This window comes from Xiphophorus maculatus, chromosome 16 (genome assembly GCF_002775205.1).
Source record: "Xiphophorus maculatus strain JP 163 A chromosome 16, X_maculatus-5.0-male, whole genome shotgun sequence".
NCBI lineage: Eukaryota > Metazoa > Chordata > Actinopteri > Cyprinodontiformes > Poeciliidae > Xiphophorus > Xiphophorus maculatus.
The window spans coordinates 4,429,604-4,450,702 of NC_036458.1; the positions used below are offsets into that span (position 1 = coordinate 4,429,604).

General features: G+C 35.6%; 2 protein-coding genes across 3 annotated transcripts; one reads left to right on the top strand and one right to left on the bottom strand.

Moving 5' to 3' along the window:
* Nucleotides 1–1,163: 1,163 nt before the first annotated feature.
* Nucleotides 1,164–6,916, bottom strand: cd2bp2 (CD2 cytoplasmic tail binding protein 2). The gene is made up of 7 exons (XM_005810130.3): nucleotides 6,831–6,916; nucleotides 6,462–6,540; nucleotides 5,203–5,341; nucleotides 3,633–3,790; nucleotides 2,461–3,037; nucleotides 2,291–2,376; nucleotides 1,164–1,513 (listed from the first exon to the last, which is right to left on the bottom strand). The coding sequence occupies exons 2-7, from the start codon at nucleotides 6,534–6,536 to the stop codon at nucleotides 1,403–1,405; spliced, it is 1,146 nt and encodes a 381-aa protein (XP_005810187.2). The 5' UTR covers nucleotides 6,537–6,540; nucleotides 6,831–6,916; the 3' UTR covers nucleotides 1,164–1,402.
* Nucleotides 6,508–11,745, top strand: LOC102234812 (sesquipedalian-1-like). 2 transcript variants are annotated; one of them, XM_023349668.1, is made up of 4 exons: nucleotides 6,508–6,590; nucleotides 9,629–9,717; nucleotides 9,801–10,101; nucleotides 10,995–11,745. In XM_023349668.1, the coding sequence occupies exons 2-4, from the start codon at nucleotides 9,637–9,639 to the stop codon at nucleotides 11,396–11,398; spliced, it is 786 nt and encodes a 261-aa protein (XP_023205436.1). In that variant the 5' UTR covers nucleotides 6,508–6,590; nucleotides 9,629–9,636; the 3' UTR covers nucleotides 11,399–11,745. The 2 variants fall into 2 exon arrangements, with proteins under 2 accessions (XP_023205436.1, XP_005810188.1); XM_005810131.2 differs by lacking the exon at nucleotides 6,508–6,590 and adding an exon at nucleotides 8,308–8,551.
* The last annotated feature ends 9,354 nt before the right edge of the window (nucleotides 11,746–21,099 follow it).

A 21,099-nucleotide genomic window follows, 5' to 3' on the forward strand; every position in this document is an offset into this window, starting at 1 on the left:
TATTGAAATCTGACCAATCACAGCGTGAATTTCAGGGTCGTTGGTTCAGGGCAACCAATGAGGAGCACAACTGGAAAAACATGAAAGCTGCTCTTTCTTCATGTCCTCGAATGAACTAATATTTTAAAATTATAATATACTGCAAACAATTTATCAGAGAACTAATACATTTAATCACAAAATTAATTTAAAAATAAATATCTAATTTCAAAATAAGTTCAAAAGACTATTTTCATTCACTTCAATTCAAAAAATACTTTATTTAAATTAAAAGTTGTAGTAACTTCTACCATCCGTATCTTCAGAGTTCTTGGTGATGCTGTAGGGGGGAAGATTCTCCGGAAGCAGTCAGTCTCACAACCAATTTGAAGAGGCCTCTGACTGAAGGCTGATGCTGTGTGCCTCATGACTGACATAACATACAGAAAAATACATACCAACAATAAAAACAATGTTTTAGTAATGAAATTTCAACTGCAGGACTTTACAATTGTTTTAAATGCACAATAAATGGAGGAGGAGAGGGAAGATGCTCATTCTTTTAGTGTTGAGTCAATGACATCACAAAAGGCAAAACAGTCTAGTAAACCAAGAAAGTTTCAACAAAGTTCAGGTTTACATTCAAGCTTACATTCACATTCTTTGTGAATGTAAGCTTATTTTGAGGTGCCAATATGGTTTTCATGGTGCCTATTAATGTATATTAAACTATATTTTGTATTTCACCTACTAAAATATTTAGTTATAAGCTTTTCTTACTTTATGCATTTATTTTAACGGTGGCACCCTGTCTTCTCACATACACCTCAAATGTTTTGTTGTACGGCTTATGCATAAATACATGTAAAGGTGGAATTTGATTTAAAACGTGAAATAATGGGAGCAGACTATTTGATTTCCAGTGAACTGTGATCAGTTACCTTGTGTAATGTTACAAGAAAAATGCAAGAATTTGTTTGTGGATGGGTAGATTTGATTTTGACTTAATGTTTTACAACAGAAAATCATAGTAGAAAACTGTCTAAGGCCATTTTTATAGCTGACTAAATCTAATTTAAGTTGTATCTTACAGTCTAATAACTAGCTTTAGTTTTTTAGGATGTTACTCTACAGTAAAGTATCCTGAAAACATTTTCTTCAATACAATCATGAGAACAATTTGGTTTAAATTGCTGTTGAAGATATTCTGCCATTTGGATTTTTTATTTTGAAAATGTACATATTTACCACCCATAACATGACCTCTATCCAGACCAGGACAAAAGTTTATTTAAAAACAACTTGCAGAAAGCAAAAGGCAGAGTTAAAATATTCCATTTACACCAAAAACTCAGAAAAAAAGCCTGTAAAACAGGAAATGCTGACACAGAACATTGGTTGTGATTCATCTGATGCACATGATTCATGTGTAGAGGTCAAAATCAATCCTTTTCGAGTTGTAGAACTGAGATCCCCCCTGATCCACCCTCCTGCAGTAGACGCCGCTGCTGAAATAGCCTTCATCCACCCAACCCTGCAGAAACAGAGTGTAAGAAGATTAAAGCCCACAAGGTCAGACTGGGGTTAAATGGAGGACAAGTTAACAACTTTATTATCTAGTAAACATAATGGGATTTAGTAATAAACAAAAACATCTTTTAAGTCCTTTGTAATGCTGCACTTCTGCTTATGACCACAGAGATGAAGACTATTTACACTTAAAAATGCAATCTGCTTAGATTACAGCAATTTCTACCATTTAAAATTGAATTAATTACAATATTTTACTTCTAGGGTTTAAATTCAAAGGCATCAATATATGACTAAAACGACTGATCATAATAATTGTGATTAATCGATTACTGGAACAATTGTCAACTAATTTACTTATTATTTAATCATTAAATGAAGTTTACTGACTCAACAAAAACCCATTTGCTGAAAGTAAAACACGGTCAGAACATTAATTAAACCAAACCTGTATAAAAATATATACATTTTGCATTTGTTTTCTCCTATTAACCATCTTTTGCTATCAATTTGCACAGCTTGATATTTTTTTTAGTTGCAGATGCATCATTTGCTACAAAAGATCAAGTGTGAACTAAAGGAATGCTATATTATTACATTTTAAGCAATTAAATGTTTATTTTCTTATTTTAAAAAATAATTAAATTGTTTATTTGCATCTTTTAAAGCATTTCAAATATTGCATTAAAAAGGCTTGAATAAAAATGTGTACATTTTTTTTATCTGATTAATTGACGAATCATCAGAATAATCAATGATTAAAATAATTCCTCTACATTACCTGCATCTGTTCGCTGGTGAAGGGCCCGTAGATTTCAGACTTCTCTTCGTTCTCCCATTTGTATTCCCACATGACTTCATCACTCACTAAAAAAATAGAAATAAATTAATCAAACCAAGCAGATATCAACTAAAAATAAAGGCAAACATAAAAAAATCTGACATATTAACCTCTTTTGTCTTCCTCGTCTTTGTTTTCGGACTTTTCTCCAACCTTCTCGTCAAACTTGTCCCCAAACATGTCGAGCTCGTCGTCTTGCTTCTCACCGCCGCTCCGTTTCTGCTCCACCGCCGGCCGCTTGCTGGTCATGCTCTTCATCATGTACGCCAGTTTTTCATACGTCTGCTGGTAAATTTCAAACATCCCGGATCCGACCAGTCTGTCCGCCAACGCTGTGAGCCTGTCGAGCTTCTCCGTGTCCCGGTTAGGCTCCTCTGTGGGATCTTTGTCTTCCCCCAACTTCGCCTTCTTTCGTCCACTGAGTCCTCCCAGCCTCCGGAGGGCGGTAGCGACCGTTTCTCCGGGTTGCAACAACTCAATTACGGCTTCGGTAAGCTGCTGCTGCGTTAAGGACGCCAGCGGATCCTCTGCCGGCTCGGCCTCCTCTTCCTCCTCATCTTCCTGGTCGGCCTGCTGCTCTTCTCTCTGTTTTTCTTCCTCAGCCTCGTCCTCATCGCCAGCTCTGCGTTTCCGTTTGGCTGCAAGGCCTTTCTTTTTTTTTTTGAAAGGCTGCTCTTTTATTCTCACCTGCAAGAAAAGCCTTTTAGTACTTGTTGCAAATTGCTTCACTGGAAGAACACCAAGTATTTTTTGTCTAGTTTCTACTGCAAATATCCTAGTACACTGGAAATAAGGCAAAACTAACTTACAAGTAACTTTTCAGCAACACATAGAAGCTTGTCTTAAGTCAATAATGCCTTAATATTCAATGAAAAAGTACTAGTTCCATTGGCAGATTATTTCATTTATGTCACCATCGACAACAGACACTACGCTGTTACCTAGCAACACCAGCCAAGCCCAGGCCGTCACCTAGCAACCAAATTCTAGTTCCACTGGCAGATTACTTCACTTATTCAATTCAATTTAAAAATACTTCAACCAGTCCCAAAGGAAAATTAAATAAGACATTTTCCAAAGTTTTAAGTCAAATAATCTGCCAGTGGAACCAGAACTTTATCATCAATATTCATTCATCATTACTTAAACAAGCTCCTATATCTTGCTGAAAATTGACTTCTACATTAGTTGTTTTTATTTACATTGTACTGAGATATTTGTGATTTTGCAGTGTTGTAAAGTGTAAATAAACCAAACATAATATTATTTTATATCTAAATACCCAGTCTATGTTGTCAAGCCAGTTGTCTCTAATTTGTGTTTCCTTTTTGATGAAATAGTTTCCCTCGGAGTCAAAGTGTCCTTCTTGCATCTCTTCTTCCAGATTAAAAGGCGTAATGGAAACTCCTTCGTCGTAGTCAATTGTCGCTCCTTCTTGGCCTAAAAAACAAAGTTTCCATTGACAAATCAAACAAATTCCAACTATTTTTCTATAAGTTAAAGCATAACCTTGCTTTTAATAAACTAAAACAATTTAATTAATTTAAGTTTATTTCATAGGAACAGACACAAATCAACACAGACAAACTGAACAAAACAGCAACCCCATGTTTGCATCATAATGCTTATAGCAGAAGTTAATTCACAGCACTTGTCTCTAGATGGGTTTTATAAACAGTACATCTAAAAACCAATAGAAATTGAAATAATAATTATTTAAAATAGAAGAATGAAGCATACAGTGTTTTGCAAAGTTGCAAAAACTACATCATGTGATTTTATATGATCAAGACAAAGCAGTGGATAATATTGAAAGGGATGGAAATGATAGCTGGTTTTCAGTTAGCATATTTTCCGCTAATATGCTAACAATAACAGAGCTAATTTTTGGCTTAGTTAATGTTATGATGCTAACTTTGAAAACGTTTAGCGTACTTAGCTTCTCCCAAATAAATTTTTCTGGGTAAATCGTAAAGCACTAATTTACTTGGTTCTTTTGATGTACAAAATAAAATATAAATGAATCAAATTGAAGACAAGACATTACTAGTCAACACAACAGGTCAATGGCAGTTAGCTGAAGGGATGCTATTAGCTTCCTATGTATCATGGTCAGTCTTTTATTGTTTTCAGCTTTCGCACTTCTAATAAATTCAATGATGGTTTAGCACTTTAGCATTAGCAGAAGTAGTGTTTCTCATTAGTGCTTTGGTGTTAACTTTTTAGTTAGCAATAGCAGTGGGTGATGTGGACTTAAAGTATTTTTGCAATATTTTGTGGGATATTTTATTCATAAAAGGTACGGCTTCCACTGGCAGATTATTTCACATATAGCAAGACATTTTTCCATGCTACAAGTGAAATAATCTGCCAGTGGAACTAAAACTGAGTTGCTAGGTAACGGGCTAGGCTTGGCTGAGGTGGAACTAGAAATCTTTCACCAATATTAAGGAATTCTTTTCTAAACAAGCTCCTATATCTTGCTGAAAAGTTACTTGTAAGTTAGTTTTGTTTTATTTCAGGTGTGCCAAGAGCTAAAAACTAGACCAAAAATACTTTGTAAGATTTTGTGTTTTTGCAGTGTTGGACTCTATTTAATAATTAGGTGATGTTTAAAAGCAATTACTTGCACTAGATTTTATTTAGGGGTAGCAAAGTCAGAGGGGATGAATATAAACGCTTTGTAACACATAAAACAGTTTTATTCATAAGAAATTTGGTTTTCTTTCCACTCTGACATGATGCTCCATTACATAAAATCCACTTACATTTGTACAAAAATATGTGTAAAAACTGAAGTGCTTGGAAATAATTTTGTAAAAATTTCATTTAAAATATTCAACAGCACCTACCCTCCACATCATCAGTGTCGAGAATATTGTATTTGCTGCTCTCTGCGCCGTCGCCGTCGTCCTCTTCATCGCTGTCCAGGGAGTGTTTACCTTTAAATCTGGAGCCTGGTCCACTGACGGCCTCAAAGTTCTGCTTCACCTGGGGGAGAAAAGCACAAAAACAATTGTTTTATGAAAGAAAAACATCCAGGTTAGCTTATTTATGAAGCACATTAAATACCTGCCAAAGAATCATGAAGCTAAAATAGGAGAGTTGTTCATTTTTCAGGTGATCAGAACAGAGCGGTTTTTAACTCGTCTTTTCCACTGCGGTAAACAAGCAGGAGTATCATATTTCTTACGCTCAGTCAAGCGAAACAATTTAAAATTCCTTTCCATCGTGTAAAATGTAACATGAACAGCTTCATTAGGCTGTAAGCGGTTTGGCTTCCAGTCAGACAGACATTCAAGTTCTGTTAACTGAAAGCTAAGTTTAGACATGCCCGTAAATAGACTAAGCCACACATCAGATTTACAGCCACAGAGAAATCTGATATAAATTCACTGTGGTGTATAGTATTGCGCAAAAGTTTTAAAGCTCTCAAATTTATTTTTAATTTTTTACTTTGATTTTACAGAGGCAACAGCTCTCTAGACGGTTTTTGACCGTTTTCTTTTCAAATTATTTTCTGTTCAGATCTTCTACTTCTGTTCAGTTCTTCTACTTGACATTAAGAGAATGGTGGAAATGTATCCCTTGCTATATATTTGTACATTTTTAAAGAAAATTGATCCAATCACTGAACCTTGAGGTACTCCATATAAGCAAGTCAGGTGCGTGAGGAAGATTTATTAATATGAATAAACTGGAATCTGATCAGAACAGACACACGACCACTAAATGATCATTATCGACCTTCTGAACCCTGACCAAAAATATTTTAAAGAATAAATGCTTCCTCAAATGGTGAGCCGGAATTTCATTTTACTTCTCATATTACCAAATACAATCGTTTTTCACATTATCTGACATCACCATAGTAATTCTCATTGTAAAGCACGCAGTTTTAGTGAAACATGCAAGAATTTGATAAATAAATTTATTTTCAACATGTTTAGGATTATTTAACCAATCTGACCAGTTTTTTATTAATATAGCTCGTAGTCTGCTTCAAATAAACACAACTTATCCTGCTATGTTAAGCAGTGTGTTAGCAAATAGTTCGCTGGATACCGCCAGAATAACGCTCTAATCTGTAATAGTCATTTAAAAGAAGCACCTTTTTACTCAGGCCGTCATCTTCCAGGTCCAGCTCCCCGTTTCCGTCCTCAAATGTGACTTTTCTTTTCGACATGGCGCTACAGAAGGATATAAGGAGACTCCTTTACTACTGCAGCGCAGCTTAAAGGTGAGTTAAATCATCAGTGGATTTATAAATTAAACATACAGCTTGACGCTACAACGTTAGCAACGTTAGCTCAAAATAAAAAACAACACAGCGCATGGAGAGCATGTGAAGCGTAAATCAAACACTTTTTAGAGATTAAAAGCCGCTAAGAGCTTAAATATTAGATGTACACCAAATTTAAAACGTATGTTTGGGAATTACACCTAATGAATTAATAAATATATAAAGAATGGTAAGAACCTGATGAAAATAGTTCGTTTTCGTTTCCTCTTCGTTGCACCTTGACATTGCTCAACAAAACAGACCTGACCCACTATCGCCCCCTTCTGGAAAGGAGTGCAAATAAAACACAACTGTAAAGCTCCCAGCAAGTAAAATCCAGATCAACATTTTTTAAACTAACTAACATTTGAAGAAATATGGATTGGATGATTGCACCTTGAAAGTTTATTTTTGTAAATCCTAGTGTGACATTTGTGAAATCTTTTATTTATTCTGAAAAAAAAGACCATGTCTGTAGTAATTTTGGTACCGTGTTTGGGTTTAATCAATATTCATCAATTCCGGTGAAGACTGGACTCAATTACTATGTAGTGATTGCAGTCTTTTTTAAACAAAGTTTTTATTTTATTCATTTTATTCTAACTGAAGAAGACAAGGAATGGGTAGTATTTATTTGTTTATTTACTTTGCCAATGTATTCAAATTGTAACTGCATAGAAAAAAAGTTTTATTCAGTAGTCAGTTAGTTACCCTGCTATCACTGGGTACTGGGTTATTCTACACAGAAAGTAAAAATTAAAATAAATTAAAATGATCTAATTTATTTAATTATTATTTATTATTTTTAATACTGTGATTACTAATATTTATTATTCATATTATCATCAAGTATTATTATTATTATGAATAACAACAATTATTGTTACTATAATTATTATTTCTATGTTTATCTACCATATCCTTGTAACTTCTTGATGCCAAAAAACTTTTGTTCTCTTTTTAAATTTTTTTTACTTCCCTAAAATTAACAAAAGATGTTCTATGTAACATTTACTGATATCTATTTTAATAACTTTTTTTGATAATTAAACATTTATAATTTAATGACCAATTAAAACAATTTTTTTTTCCTCCTACATACCATCACTGACATTTTCTTAATTATTCAACTTTGAAAAAAATAAAATGAAACGCATTTTATGATGTGGGCTAGTTTTACTTACTGCATTTGAAAAATATTTTTTTTCAGACGAGTGGGTTAAGAAAAGTTTTAACTCACTCATGGAAAAAAATTGTCGCAAAATATGTAGGTAAGTGGTAGAAAGCAAAATGCACTGAAATATTTTTATTTTAAAAATAAAAACTAAAGACAGGTGACTCAGCCCTGAAGTCTTAACACATCATGGAGGCCCATAACAAAAATAACCACATTTCCCAGAGGTCAGTGAATGTCTCTCTGCTTGCTTTCAGCATAAATACATATTAACGCATCTCTGTGTAACTCCCTGAAGAATCAACCACCTACATGAATCATAAATAAACTTAAAGGAGGAAGTGAGAGAGAAAACTAACAGCGGTTAGCATCTCACTTCCAGATGACGCTTCTCGTCATAAGTTACATTTAAATTTTTTTTTTTTAGTTACTTGGTTCAGCCGCGTCCAAACCCATCAGCTCAAAGCAGACTATACTGTGTCAGGGTATTGTTACCAGGAAGTGGGTCGGGTTATTTATATTTCAACGCCGTCCCCTCGTCCTCGTGAGAGAACCAGTGTTAGTAACCTGAAACTAAATATTCAAGCGTTGTCTGGTTCTGCTTGAGTCGGCCAGCTGGGAAACAACTGGTTTTGACTTTATCAAGCGACAGGATGGAAAAGAAAGAGAGAAAAATATTAATTAATTGAGTGTAGAGAGGCTGAGAGAGCGAGTTGACCCAGCGGGAGATTCAGCCCTGACAGAGGTAAGTCTGAGTCACTGTTTATCATTTTCTCTCTGTTCCAAACGAAGGAAAACTGGATTAACGCCAAGATTATTTCTATTTTTCTCCTCTTTTTAAACTTTTGTGGAAACTAGGGTGCAACTATGAGGATTATTTTAGCTATCGGTTAATTTTTCTATTATCAGTCTTGACGATTAATCAATTCATCGGATAAAAAAATTGGCGCAGATATTTTTTACTTTATTAGAAATACAAAAAAATTAATACAATTGCTTTTAAAATAAGAAAATATACATTTTATTGCTTGTAGCATTCCTTTAGTGAGCCAAACCGTCACCAAAGAAAGAAACGGATTACGCTAAGATTATTTCTATCTTTCTAATTTTTTTTAACTAGTGTTATTTTAGTTATCAGTTAATCAGTCACCAATTCTGAAACCAGTAATCAGAGGAAGGTAAACAAAAACTGTACTCAAGTAAGAGTAGTAATGCTTCAACATATCTTTACTCAAGTAAAAGTAAAAAAGTACTCAAGTGCTGAGTAACTGATCAAATTATCAATAACTTAATATTTACAAATTGCATCAACAAGTGGACCAAAACATAAAGGTAAGTGGAAAATTTGGTATTTTAAGAACCAAAATTGCAATTATTCATATGAGTAACAAAAAATAACACAATTAGGGAAAAGAAAAATTCTCCAATTCTGTTTCTTTCAATAAAAATCTTATAAACTTTAACAAAAACTGCAGGTGTGTGTCTGTCTGGTGAATTTTTGGTTAAAACAAATCCAGAAATTTAACTCAATTAAGAGTAGAGATACTTCATAATAAAATTAAGTAAAAGTCTAAAGTACAGTTTAGTAAAAATACTCCAAAAAGTAAATTTTTTCGAAAAGGTTACTCGAGTAAATGTAATTAAGTAAATGTAACTAGTTATTACCCAACTCTGGGTGAAGATAAATCAGATTAACTTGTTTGTTGCTTTTATCGAGGCTTAACGGTGTTACATTAGCAGGAATTTAAAAATCTGCCCTTATAACTGTAAATGTTTGATTTTTCAGCAGTTCAGTGATTTATAAATGTATTTTGTGTTTTAGGAGTCAGAATGAAGTTGCATGAAAAGATTCTGACCCGTTTCCTGTCATGCACGTCTCCAGTGGATAAGGAGGGATATCTCTACAAAAAGGTTCAGGAAAGCAATCAAACACAAACCTCCGATTTTGATTATTTGAAAAAAGATTTAATTTCTTTTCTTTACCAATTTAACAGAAGGAGAGAAATGCTACTTACTACAGGCGGTGGTTTGTGCTGAAAGCCAACCTGCTGTTCTACCAGGAGCGTCCGGCTGATCGTCACCTTCTGGGCGTCATCGTGTTGGAGGGCTGCACGGTCCAGATGTTGGACTCTGACGGGTTTTTCCCCTTCGCCCTCCAGTTTGGGTCCGGACTCAAAACCTACAGGTTTGCCGCCGGAGACGCTCAGACTCAGGGGCGCTGGGTTAAAGCGCTCTTCCTGGCCAGCCACTCTTACCTCTCCAGTCTGCTGAGAGTCCTGGGGAGGCAGTATGAAGGTGTGTCTGTAGATATATTGTGTTCTTTATTATAATTTTTTGGATTAAATACTTCAAAAACACAAAATCGTACAAAAAATGTGGGTCTAGTTTCTGCTGTGAATATTTTAGTACACTTGAAATAAGGCAAAGCTAACTTACAAGTAACTCTTCAGCAATATAAGATGTTGTTTTAATTCAATAATTTCTTAGCATTTCTAGTTTTACTCAAGTAACTGAAAGAATTGATAATCAATATTAATATTGATGAAATAGTACTTATTCCACTGGCAGATTGTCACTTATAGAAGAGCTCTTAGTGGAACTAGTGCAGTTTTATCAATGCTAAGGAATTAATGACTTAAAACAAGCTCCTATATCTTCATAAAAAGTTACTTGCAAGACAGTTTTGTCTTATTTGTCTTGCAAATGCGCAATTATACAACTGTGTATAATTGCGCACAATTGTCTTGTTGGTTGTGGCAGAGGCTCCACTTCTGCTTTTCAAAGATGTACAGTTGTATTATTGCGCATTTGTTTGCAGCCATTTTCCTGTGCGAGTTTAAACACTGATTTGGGGGCGTGGCCAGCAGAAACGTATTTGGATTTAAAGTGACACGACGCCCTAAAACAGCTCAAGATAGGCATTGCTGAACATTCTTCTCTAAGAATGATTTTATGCAAAAAAAAAAAAAAAGATAATTATGTTTTGTAGACATCATAGAGCTGCCCTAACCTGTTCAAGTTACATAACAAGTCACCTTTAAAATTTGTTTCTTGATCTGAAACTGATCTAAGAAGTTGTGCTGCTATTTCCAAACATGACTAAAAATGAGCACTAATAAAACTCTTGCTACACATCTTTAAAACACGTAAAGCAACAACTTTTAACTTGTTTCTTCTTGTTCCTGCAGAAGCTAAACAGCAACAGGACTCTACCAACTCCTCCTCCTCGTTCAAATCCCTCAGTCCGCCCACCAACAGCCTCCTGGTTCCAACACTGGCACCATTTTCACTTGTCAGGGAGGGGAGGAGCTTCAGCGCCAGCGCTGCTCTACCGCCACCATCAATGCCTACTAAAATGGCTGCCAAAAAGTCGCCCAAAAAGTGGCCGAGGAGAAACGCTCACGTGACGCCCCTCAACGGACCGGCGCCGCTGTACGGCGAATGGCCTCTGGTGGGGTCCGACCCGCTCGTGGAGTTCAGTAAACTTCATGATTTTTATGGGCAGGAGGTTCAAAAAGCAAGAGAGGAGTGGCTGAGGAGTCGACAAACAGAAAAGGAGCAAAGTGAGAAAGATCTAATCGATCTGGGCTGAAGGAAAGGCGTTTAAAGGGAACTGAGATGAAGTTATTCAGACAGGAACTGGAACATTGTGAGTCATTCTGCTCTGACTTTCACAGAGTTTGAGGCTCAGTTACTCATTTAAAATGTTTTATTTGTTTATAACAAAGTGATATTTTCCTGATCTCACTTAAAGAAAAAATAGAAATGTATTAAAAAAAGGTTCTGATCCCCTTCTGAGTGAATTTGAACCCCTGCTCTCTTCAGATTAACCAAATTTGTGTCATAATTTTTGGTTATGCTGCTATTATTTTAAAGACATTAATAAATGTTTCCCAAGGTCGTCAAAGGTCAACCAGCCAGTCCACATTTACAGAATGGAAAAAAAAAAGTTCAACTGTGCTACATTTTTGTTTGTGCCATTATTTCCAGAGGTCAAATGAATGTTTATTTATATAACACATGTAAAGCACTTGATGATAATTACATCATAGATAGATAAATGATCAATAAAATTGAGCTTAAAAACAAAAAAATATACCAAAAAATTACAATAAGACACCAAGAAATTAATAAAATGAATAGAAACTTTAGAGTTGCAGAAATTTCCCAAAAACTCAAATCAATAAAGTTAGGTTTTTTTTCTCCTTTTATTTATTTTTTGAACTGTTATTAGGTCACCGCACATCAACCTGCTCCTCCTTCTCACATTAACAAAATAAGACTAACCTGGTATAAATTAATTGTGCAGTTAATAGACAACAAATTGGTTTGATTATGTTCATTTAGACCGACTCGTTGACCTTTGAGGACCTCTGGAAACATTTATTAATATCTTTAAAATGATAGCAGCACAAATTAATATTTTTGCTGCAGTTTAAAAATTTAAAAATGATTTCTTTGCTGGAAGTTTTTTTTTTTCAGTATTTAACAACAGATATAAAATATGTTTAGTTGTTTAAAAAATAACAATAAAGTAAATTAGTTTGCTTAATCCAGGCTTTCATTATCAATTTACTGAAAATCAATAGTTTGTTTTGAAAATTTAATTAATGTAAATGGTAATTCTAACTTGCTGTTTTGTGAAAGGTTTGGTGCAAAATTTACTTCTGAGGGGGAAGACAAGACAATTGAATTACAAAATGCTTTATTTAACATGTTTCTATCCACAAAGAGTCCTGGTGGGAGGTGATGCCCTCGGCAGCAGGGTTCTCCAGTAGCAGTCAGTCTTCCAACCAATTGTAAAAGGTCTCTGACTGAAGACTCGTGCTATATAGCACTCTCATTACTGTTACAACATGCTAACAGCTCACTCTTTTGGAGGAGGGACAATATTTCTCAGTACCATGTTCTGGTTGACGACGTCAAGTGTTGGCAAGCACTGCTAATCCACATCATTTGCTTTTGCAGCTTCTCTATAAATCACTGTGATGCCATACATTCCAAGAAGCATCGTTTGCAGTTCTTTTGGGATTTGGTGTCATAGTTCAAGTGTTATTTGAGCTTTTAAAATGCTAATCAGCGGGGCATGCCGTGGTGGCGTAGTGGTTAGCGCGACCCACATTTGGAGGCCTTGAGTCCTCCACGCGGCCGTCGTGGGTTCGACTCCCGGACCTGACGACATTTGCCGCATGTTTTCCCCCTTTTCCTGTCAGCCTACTGTCATATAAGGGACACTAGAGCCCACAAAAGACCCCCTGGAGGGGTAAAATAAAATAAAATGCTAATCAGCTTCTCCAAGTTGGGAAAAATCTCGTTGCCATGGTTGCGCATAATAATGACAATCCGAAACATGAGCTTCCAGCTGCATGGCATCCAAAATCAGTGGAAATAACTGTCCAAATATCCAATATATTGGACAGTTATATTTAAAAAAAAAAAAAAGAACAAATCAGAATTAACGTAACAAAGCTGCTCCAACATCCTAGAAAACAAGTCATGCATGGAAAATAATATTTGATATTAATTTAGCCATACACAAACTTAGCTCAGTACGTAGCTGAAACTGTGTGGAAACTATGAGTAAAATGCTAAAAAGTGACATTTTGGAAGAACTTAAAACTTGCAGTAGATTGTTGCGACCAGCAGGGGGAGCTGCAGGAGAGAGAACTAAAAACCTGTTGGAACCACCGATTCTCTAAAGTATTTTTTCTTTCTTTATTCACACAATTACACAATACCTTTTAGTTTCTTATGAGGACAACCATAATTGTACATCTGGAATTAAAACAGATTGAATCGAAGCGGAAGTGAAAAACAAAATAAATCAAGCAGGACATTTTAAAATTAGATAAGAACTGAGCGGCTGGAGAAAATAAAATGACAGCAGGTTCTATACATAGCACTGTGCAAAAGTTTCAAAACATGCCTCCTTTACTTATTTCAGACTGTTTTGTAGTCTTTTTACATTTTCTTCAATCCAAGAAGCCTTAAAACAGTATAAAATGCTTTATTGCAGCAAAATGACCCTAAAAAATGCTAAAAAAAAAAAAGTTGACTATGGTCTCCCAATAAGGCAAAAAGGTCCCTGATTTAAGAATGATTCTAAAAAATATATATTTCTACATAATAAATCTAATTGAAGCATGATTTCTTAAATCTAGGTTTATTTTTATCTTTCGAGTAGTAAACCATGACTTCCTGTTTTTCTGTGCTAAAAATATAGAGGTATCAGAAAGTCCCACCATGTTTGAGGAGGAGCCAAGTTTACATTGATAATGCACAGTGTGGAGGCGGTACAGATGTGGACAGATTCATTTCCTCAGAATAATTAAAATAAATTCATATTTTAATTCAGTTATCTCACAATGGAAGAAAAATTAAATCCCTAGCTTTGAGCAACATTAAGAAATTATAGTTTTTGGCTAAATCCATTTTATCGTTTTAAAGTAAGTGAAGTATTTTTTTATTTATACTTTTTTTTTTTTTTTACATTTAAGATTAGCAACAAAAAAACTTCCTGTTTTCCAGAATTATAAGTATGACACAGAGTCCATTTTTAGCCATTTGTCACAAGTCTGGACACCCACAGTAAAGATATTTTTTAACAAAGGGGTTAAAAAATATCTTCAAATCTCACTGTCAGAGAACTGCAGCAGAAAGTGACATCTTGCAGTCAAAAAAAGCCTTTTCAGTCCAATCATTACACATGTAAACTTGGAGTTTGCTTACCCGTAATATGACTTGGATTTATGTTTGTCTCACTGTGCTACTTTCTCCTACTACTCTCCAATTTTTCATAATTTCCAGGTATTTTACTTTTTGTTCTTTCGGTTTCTTCCCTTCATTGAAGCTCAATCTGGTCTGGTATTCTCTTCAGGTGTGTAATGGAAAATTATACATTATAACAAGATTAAAATGGTAAGACGATTTTGTGCCGAGCTCCACAAAATCAATAGTGGATAACAATAAAATAAAACTAGAAAAACAAAATTTCTGAAGAAATTTAGCCGGGGCCTGCCAAGGCGCGCCCGTCTGGTTTGTGCCCGGCGTCGTCACGCTACAAATTGGCATCGACGCTAAAGGATGCTGCAATGTAATCAAGTTCAGATTTCTTTAGCCGAAATCTCTTTGCTTCCTTGTCTTTCGTTAGGCGATGAAATACGTTCATGTTTGGTTCGGTTCAGTTCTACTCTAGTGGGCAGACTGTACCGCAGCTGCTGCGCTACAGATATTTCTCCGCTGATTTTCAGTAAAACTCTACAACGGAGAACCTGGAGGTTCTGGTTCGGATGAACAAAATAAACCCAGATATTTTATGTTTTATTATTTGAAATTATTGATAGGCCAAGCATAATGAAAAAAAACTCAGATCATGAAGTTATTTTATGTAATTCAAACAAAAATTATAATTTACATCATACCAAGCTAATATTATGTAGTTCTGCTGTTTTTCACTGTCGGCACAAGACGGCAGCTGAGAGTATCTGTATCCGAAGCAACTGATTCAGTGAAGTAGCTTAATATGCTAGTTCCGGTTATTTGTGGCAATTTCTGCAAGTCACAATAGCTCTAGGTTGAGGTAAAACAAAATTGCCTTATTTCAGCTGATCAGATTGATGTTAACAGAGATTTTGTAGCCTAACAGGTTTCACGAAAGCCAGTTAGCAAAGTGCTAACATGTGAACAAATTGTGGTTCCATCAAGCTAGCAGCTACGCTATCAGAGCCACAACAAAATATCCCACAGCAGTCAAACTTTTAAAATCGATCACATTTCTTAAAGAACACATTACATTTAACAACTGTAAGCAGTTCTAATAATATAGTAATGAAATTAAATAGTATATTTTATGGACATAACACAAACACTTCTTACCTTAACCAAGCAGTCGGAAGCAGAAAGCTCTTCTTCTTCTTTTTGTTTTTAATGGCGGTTGGCAAGCAACTTAATGGTGTGCATTACCGCCACCTACTGGTATGGAGTGTGGATCAGGGCGCAACTTAAAAAAAAACAAACACTAAATCCTTTCTATCAGTTTAGTTTTCTTAAGAAATTTTATGAAATAACATAAATATTCATGGGGCGTGCTGTGGTGGCGCAGGGGGTTAGCACGCCCCACGTTTCAGTTAACCGCTCCCCAATCTAAAGTCTTACATATAATCCTGTTACCTTCAAACATGTAATAACCGCTTTATTTATTTTGTGTTTAATTAATATCTTATTAAGTTTAAATGTCTCTATATCATATTTCCTAATTTATTGTACTTGCTTTATATTTTCCACAATTAATTATTACATGTTCTACTGTTTCCATATCCATACCACACTCACATCTACCTGTTGGATGTTTACCAATCAAATTTAAAGTTTTGTTTAATCCAGTATATCCAAGGCACAATCTTTTTTTTTTTCATACTTGCTCTTTTCGCTTTTCAGACTTACAATACTTCATTTGAGCCAGCTGGGGGAGACAATTCTCTGTTTTAGCCAGTAGGGTATTAGGGTTTTCAATGGATTTTCCCCATTGACTTATAATGGGGTTTTTTTCGTAGTTTTTTGCGAATTATGTCGCCATGTTCATCCCGAATCCCACCAAAAGTAATAGCTGGAATGGCGTGAATTTTCTGCAGGTTTTGATACCTCTTTTGTAGGTGTGCACGCAGCGGTATGAGCCGCATTAACGGTTACGGATGAAAAATAAAGAATTATAATAATAACTAGAAAATTTCGGAAGAAATTTAGCCGGGGCCTGCCAAGGCGCGCCCGTGGGGTTCGGGCCCGGCGTCGTCACGCCACAAATCGGCGTCGACGCTAAAGAACGCCGCAACGTAATCAGTGGCACGCGGAGAACCGCAAGAACGTTAAGTGAGGCGGACGTGCACCATTCGGTACGATTTAAAATTTTTGTCAAGGCTTTTATTTTGGAAGTTTTGTTAAACTTCATTTCAAAGGGCCAACCTAATCCCATGAATAACAGTCATTGGATAAAATCAGTTATATAGTGCTCAAAACAGCAATAATCTCATGTAAAAATTCTCAAGGCTTTTATTTTGAAATTTTCAGTATGCTCCATTTTAAAGTTCCGAACGAATCCCATGTGTAACAGTGCTTTGGATAAAAAAGTCACATAAAGCCAAAAAGCGCAATTACCTGATGTAAAAATATGCAAGGCTTTTATTTTGAAATTATTATTATGCTCCATTTTAAAGTTCCGAACTAATCCCATGTGTAACAGTGCTTTGGATGAAAAAGTCACATAAAGCCAAAAAGCGCAATTACCTGATGTAAAAATATTGAAGGCTTTTATTTTGAAATTATTATTATGCTCCATTTTAAAGTTCCGAACAAATCCCATGTGTAACAGTGCTTTGGATGAAAAAGTCATATACGGCCAAAAAGAGCAATTACATGACGTAAAAATATTCAAGGCTTTTATTTTGAAATTTTCAGTATGCTTCATTTCAGAGGGCCAAACTATTCCATTGTGTAACAGTGCTTTGGATAAAAAAGTCACATAAAGCCAAAAAGCGCAATTACATGATGTAAAAATATTCAAGGCTTTTATTTTGAAATTATTATTATGCTCCATTTTAAAGTTCCGAACTAATCCCATGTGTAACATTGCTTTGGATGAAAAAGTCAAATAAAGCTCAAAAGAGCAATTACATGATGTAAAAATATTCAAGGCTTTTATTTTGAAATTTTTGTTAAGCTTCATTTTAAAGTTCAAAACTAATCCCATGTGTAACAGTGCTTTGGATGAAAACGTCATATACGGCCAAAAAAAGCAATTACATTATGTAAAAATATTCAAGGCTTTTATTTTGAAATTATTATTATGCTCCATTTTAAAGTTCCGAACTAATCCCATGTGTAACATTGCTTTGGATGAAAAAGTCATATACGGCCAATAAGAGCAATTACGTCATGTAAAATATTCAAGGCTTTTATTTTGAAATTATTATTATGCTCCATTTTAAAGTTCCAAACTAATCCCATGTGTAACATTGCTTTGGATGAAAAAGTCATATACGGCCAAAAAGAGCAATTACGTCATGTAAAATATTCAAGGCTTTTATTTTGAAATTTTCAGTATGCTTAATTTTAAAGTTCCAAACTAATCCCATGTGTAACAGTTACTGAGTTCAATCAGTTATATACAGCCCATAGCAGCAGGTAGTTCTAAAGGCCAGTTCTCAGTCCTGATCTGTTTCAACTGAGGATAGATAGAACTACAGCGATGCGTATCTGTAGTCCAAATCAGCAGCCAATAGCCTCTTGAGTTCCGTTGCTATGGTAAATAATGGTCTCAGCAGGTGTGAGCTCTGAGCTCTGAGCTCTCAAACACACAATTGTGTGTTTGAGCAAACACATTTTACTGACAAAAAAGCATTGGAAACAAATCCTTCTTGTTCGGGAACCGTAATACATATTCGAAAAGCGTTTGCAGCGTATGACAGTTCAATGTGTCTTCTGCGATAGTCCCGAGATTCATATCTGTACCTCAGTCAGAACATTTACAGCGATGAGAGAAAGAAATGTTGTGCCCAGATCTGAAATTCTATTCAAATACATGGGAGAGAGCCTCAGACAGCCTCAGAAAATCCTGTCGCATGACTTTGCTCTGAAGCACCGTGACAGAAAACCGTACGGTCTAGATAAATTTCGAAAACATTTTACCGGAGCAGACAGGCGTATCAATGTCAGGACCGATTTTGATACTAATCGTGCGATATTTGTGGGCGTGATGGCGATTTCAAAAATGATTTGGGTTGAAAAAGTTGTCTTCATCTCTCACTCTAAGCAGCCAGAAACGCACTCTAACTTGAGCAAAAATGAGAAACTTTGGGTCGCTTAGAGGCAAATTGTGGACAAACCGTAACTGGTATCGACGAGCCGTCTTCACTTTCGAAGAGATCACAGACGTATCTACAAAATGAAATTTGAATGGCATTTCTAGGTGAATTTGTGACGACACAGCAAATCCTCAAAAATAGGGTATTTCTAGGATTTTTCCCATTGAGTTATAATGGGGTTTTTTTCGTAGTTTTTTGCGAATTATGTCGCCACGTTAAGCCCAAATCCCACCAGAAGTAATAGCTCCAATGGCGTGAATTTTCTGCACGTTTTGATACCTCATTTGTAGGTGTGCACCCAGCGGTACGAGCCGCATTAACGGTTACGGAAGAAAAATAAAGATTAAAGAGACGCTTCTCTCCGACAATAGTAATAGGTTCCTGCCATTGCTTTGCATGGCAGGCCCCAACTAGAAAATTTCGGAAGAAATTTAGCCGGGGCCTGCCAAGGCGCGGCCGTGGGGTTCGGGCCCGGCGTCGTCGCGCCACAAATCGGCGTCGACGCCAAAGAACGCCGCGACGTAAGCAGTGGCACGCGGAGAACCGCAAGAACGTTAAGCGAGGCGGACGTGCACCGTTCAGTATTATAAAGTAAGTATATCAGCTAAAATCAGCAGAAACGCTAATGTTAGCGTCATTGCTTTCATCAGTATGTGGGAAATCACTAGGATATTTTCTGTAATTGATTTACTCCATTCAGTATACTAAACATTGGTAAAAAGTAAAATAAATAGCTAATAGCTTATTGAAGCTAAAATGCTAACGCTAATGAACCTTGCATTGAACTGTTTAGTAACAGTTCAATGCTCATAAACTGCAGGAAGGCAGTTCATTAGCATTTACCTAATGATTGTCACAAATATAAATTTTCAATAACGCACACACACACAACATATTACAGTTTAAAAATATATATTGACCTTATGTTAAAGATTTCTACAAACGTTTTACAGGTAAAGTTTACAATGAACCAAAATTACAACATTTAAAGAATACCATAAATTTAAGAATCTAATGTCTCTGCAATAAAAAGAAATTGCTATCTTTTTTATTTTTAAACAACACCTCATATTGTTAAATAACTGATTTTATGTATTCAAGTTTTAAATATTACATTTGAGTTTGCATGGATGTAAAATTACTGCTCAGTTTAAAAATTACAGTATTTTTAAACTGAGCAGTTTAAAAATATGCTCAGTATTTTTAAACTGCTCAGCTAAACTTTGCTGTTTAGCTCGTTAGCTTGTCGATGTTTCAGTTTTATTCGCTGGGAAAATTATTCTTTGTCTGCTTTGAAGATAAGCAGACAAATAATAAAAAACAAGTTTTGATATTAACTCTCAACTTCATTCACAAAACTTTTTCGTTATTTATTACGCAACGAACATGCATTTCACATAAGAACAAAACAATGAGGTGACGTTGCCTGTCCTTGAACACAACGCTGATCCCTCTTCACCCTGTCAATAACTCACACACATCCTCATTGTGTTGTGTTCTGTAAATAAACAAAACACAAGCAAAATCAATAAACTATATGCATATTCCAGTATACTGAGTTTTGGTTTTACATTCATTCTATTTAAATGTAGTTTGTTTGTGCTTACCAATGTTTTCTGGCCGGATGTCAGGCACCGTTTTCCCCTGGTCAGTTCGTTGATGTCTGGTTTTAGTTCTATTCTGTGGCAATCCGCAAAACGGCGTGTAGGTTTTCGTCAGTAATGCGCGATCTGTGCTTGGTCTTGTTTAAAGTCATTATTGAAAACATCTGTTCGCACAGATAGGTGCTTCCAAACGTGGACAAAATACGAGCTGCATGGAGTCGAAGCTGTGGCATCAAATCAGGGGGCAGTAGACGGTAAAAGTAAAAGTCCTCGATTGAAACATCACGGAACTTCGCTCTTTAGCTTCTTAGCTTGTCGATGTTTCAGTTTTATTCGCTGGGAAAATTAATAATCAGCTTGAGGTGACTCTGCTGCACTCTAGTGGCGAGAAGCCGTAATGTTGGTTGGTAAGAATCGGAAGGCATTATGGGATATGTAGTTTGTAGTCAATTCGTGCTCAAAACCTATTTTAAGTCAATCAATGGGGCTGTAAAACGGTGGTAGGGGGGAGAGGGCCACATAAAATGACGTAGCGGGCCACATGTGGCCCGCGGGCCTTGAGTTTGACACATGTGCAATAGAGGATCTATCTGCTGCTCATGCAAAACAGTCTATTTTAATCCCATGTGTAATAGTCATTGGGTTAAATCAGTTATATAATGCTGAAAATGCAAGTAGTTGATGTAAAAATATTCAAGGCTTTTATTTTGAAATTTTCAGTATGCTTCATTTCAAAGGGCCAAACTAATACCATGTGTAACAGTGCTTTGGATGAAAAAGTCAAATAAAGCCAAAAAGAGCAATTACATGATGTAAAAATATTCAAGGCTTTT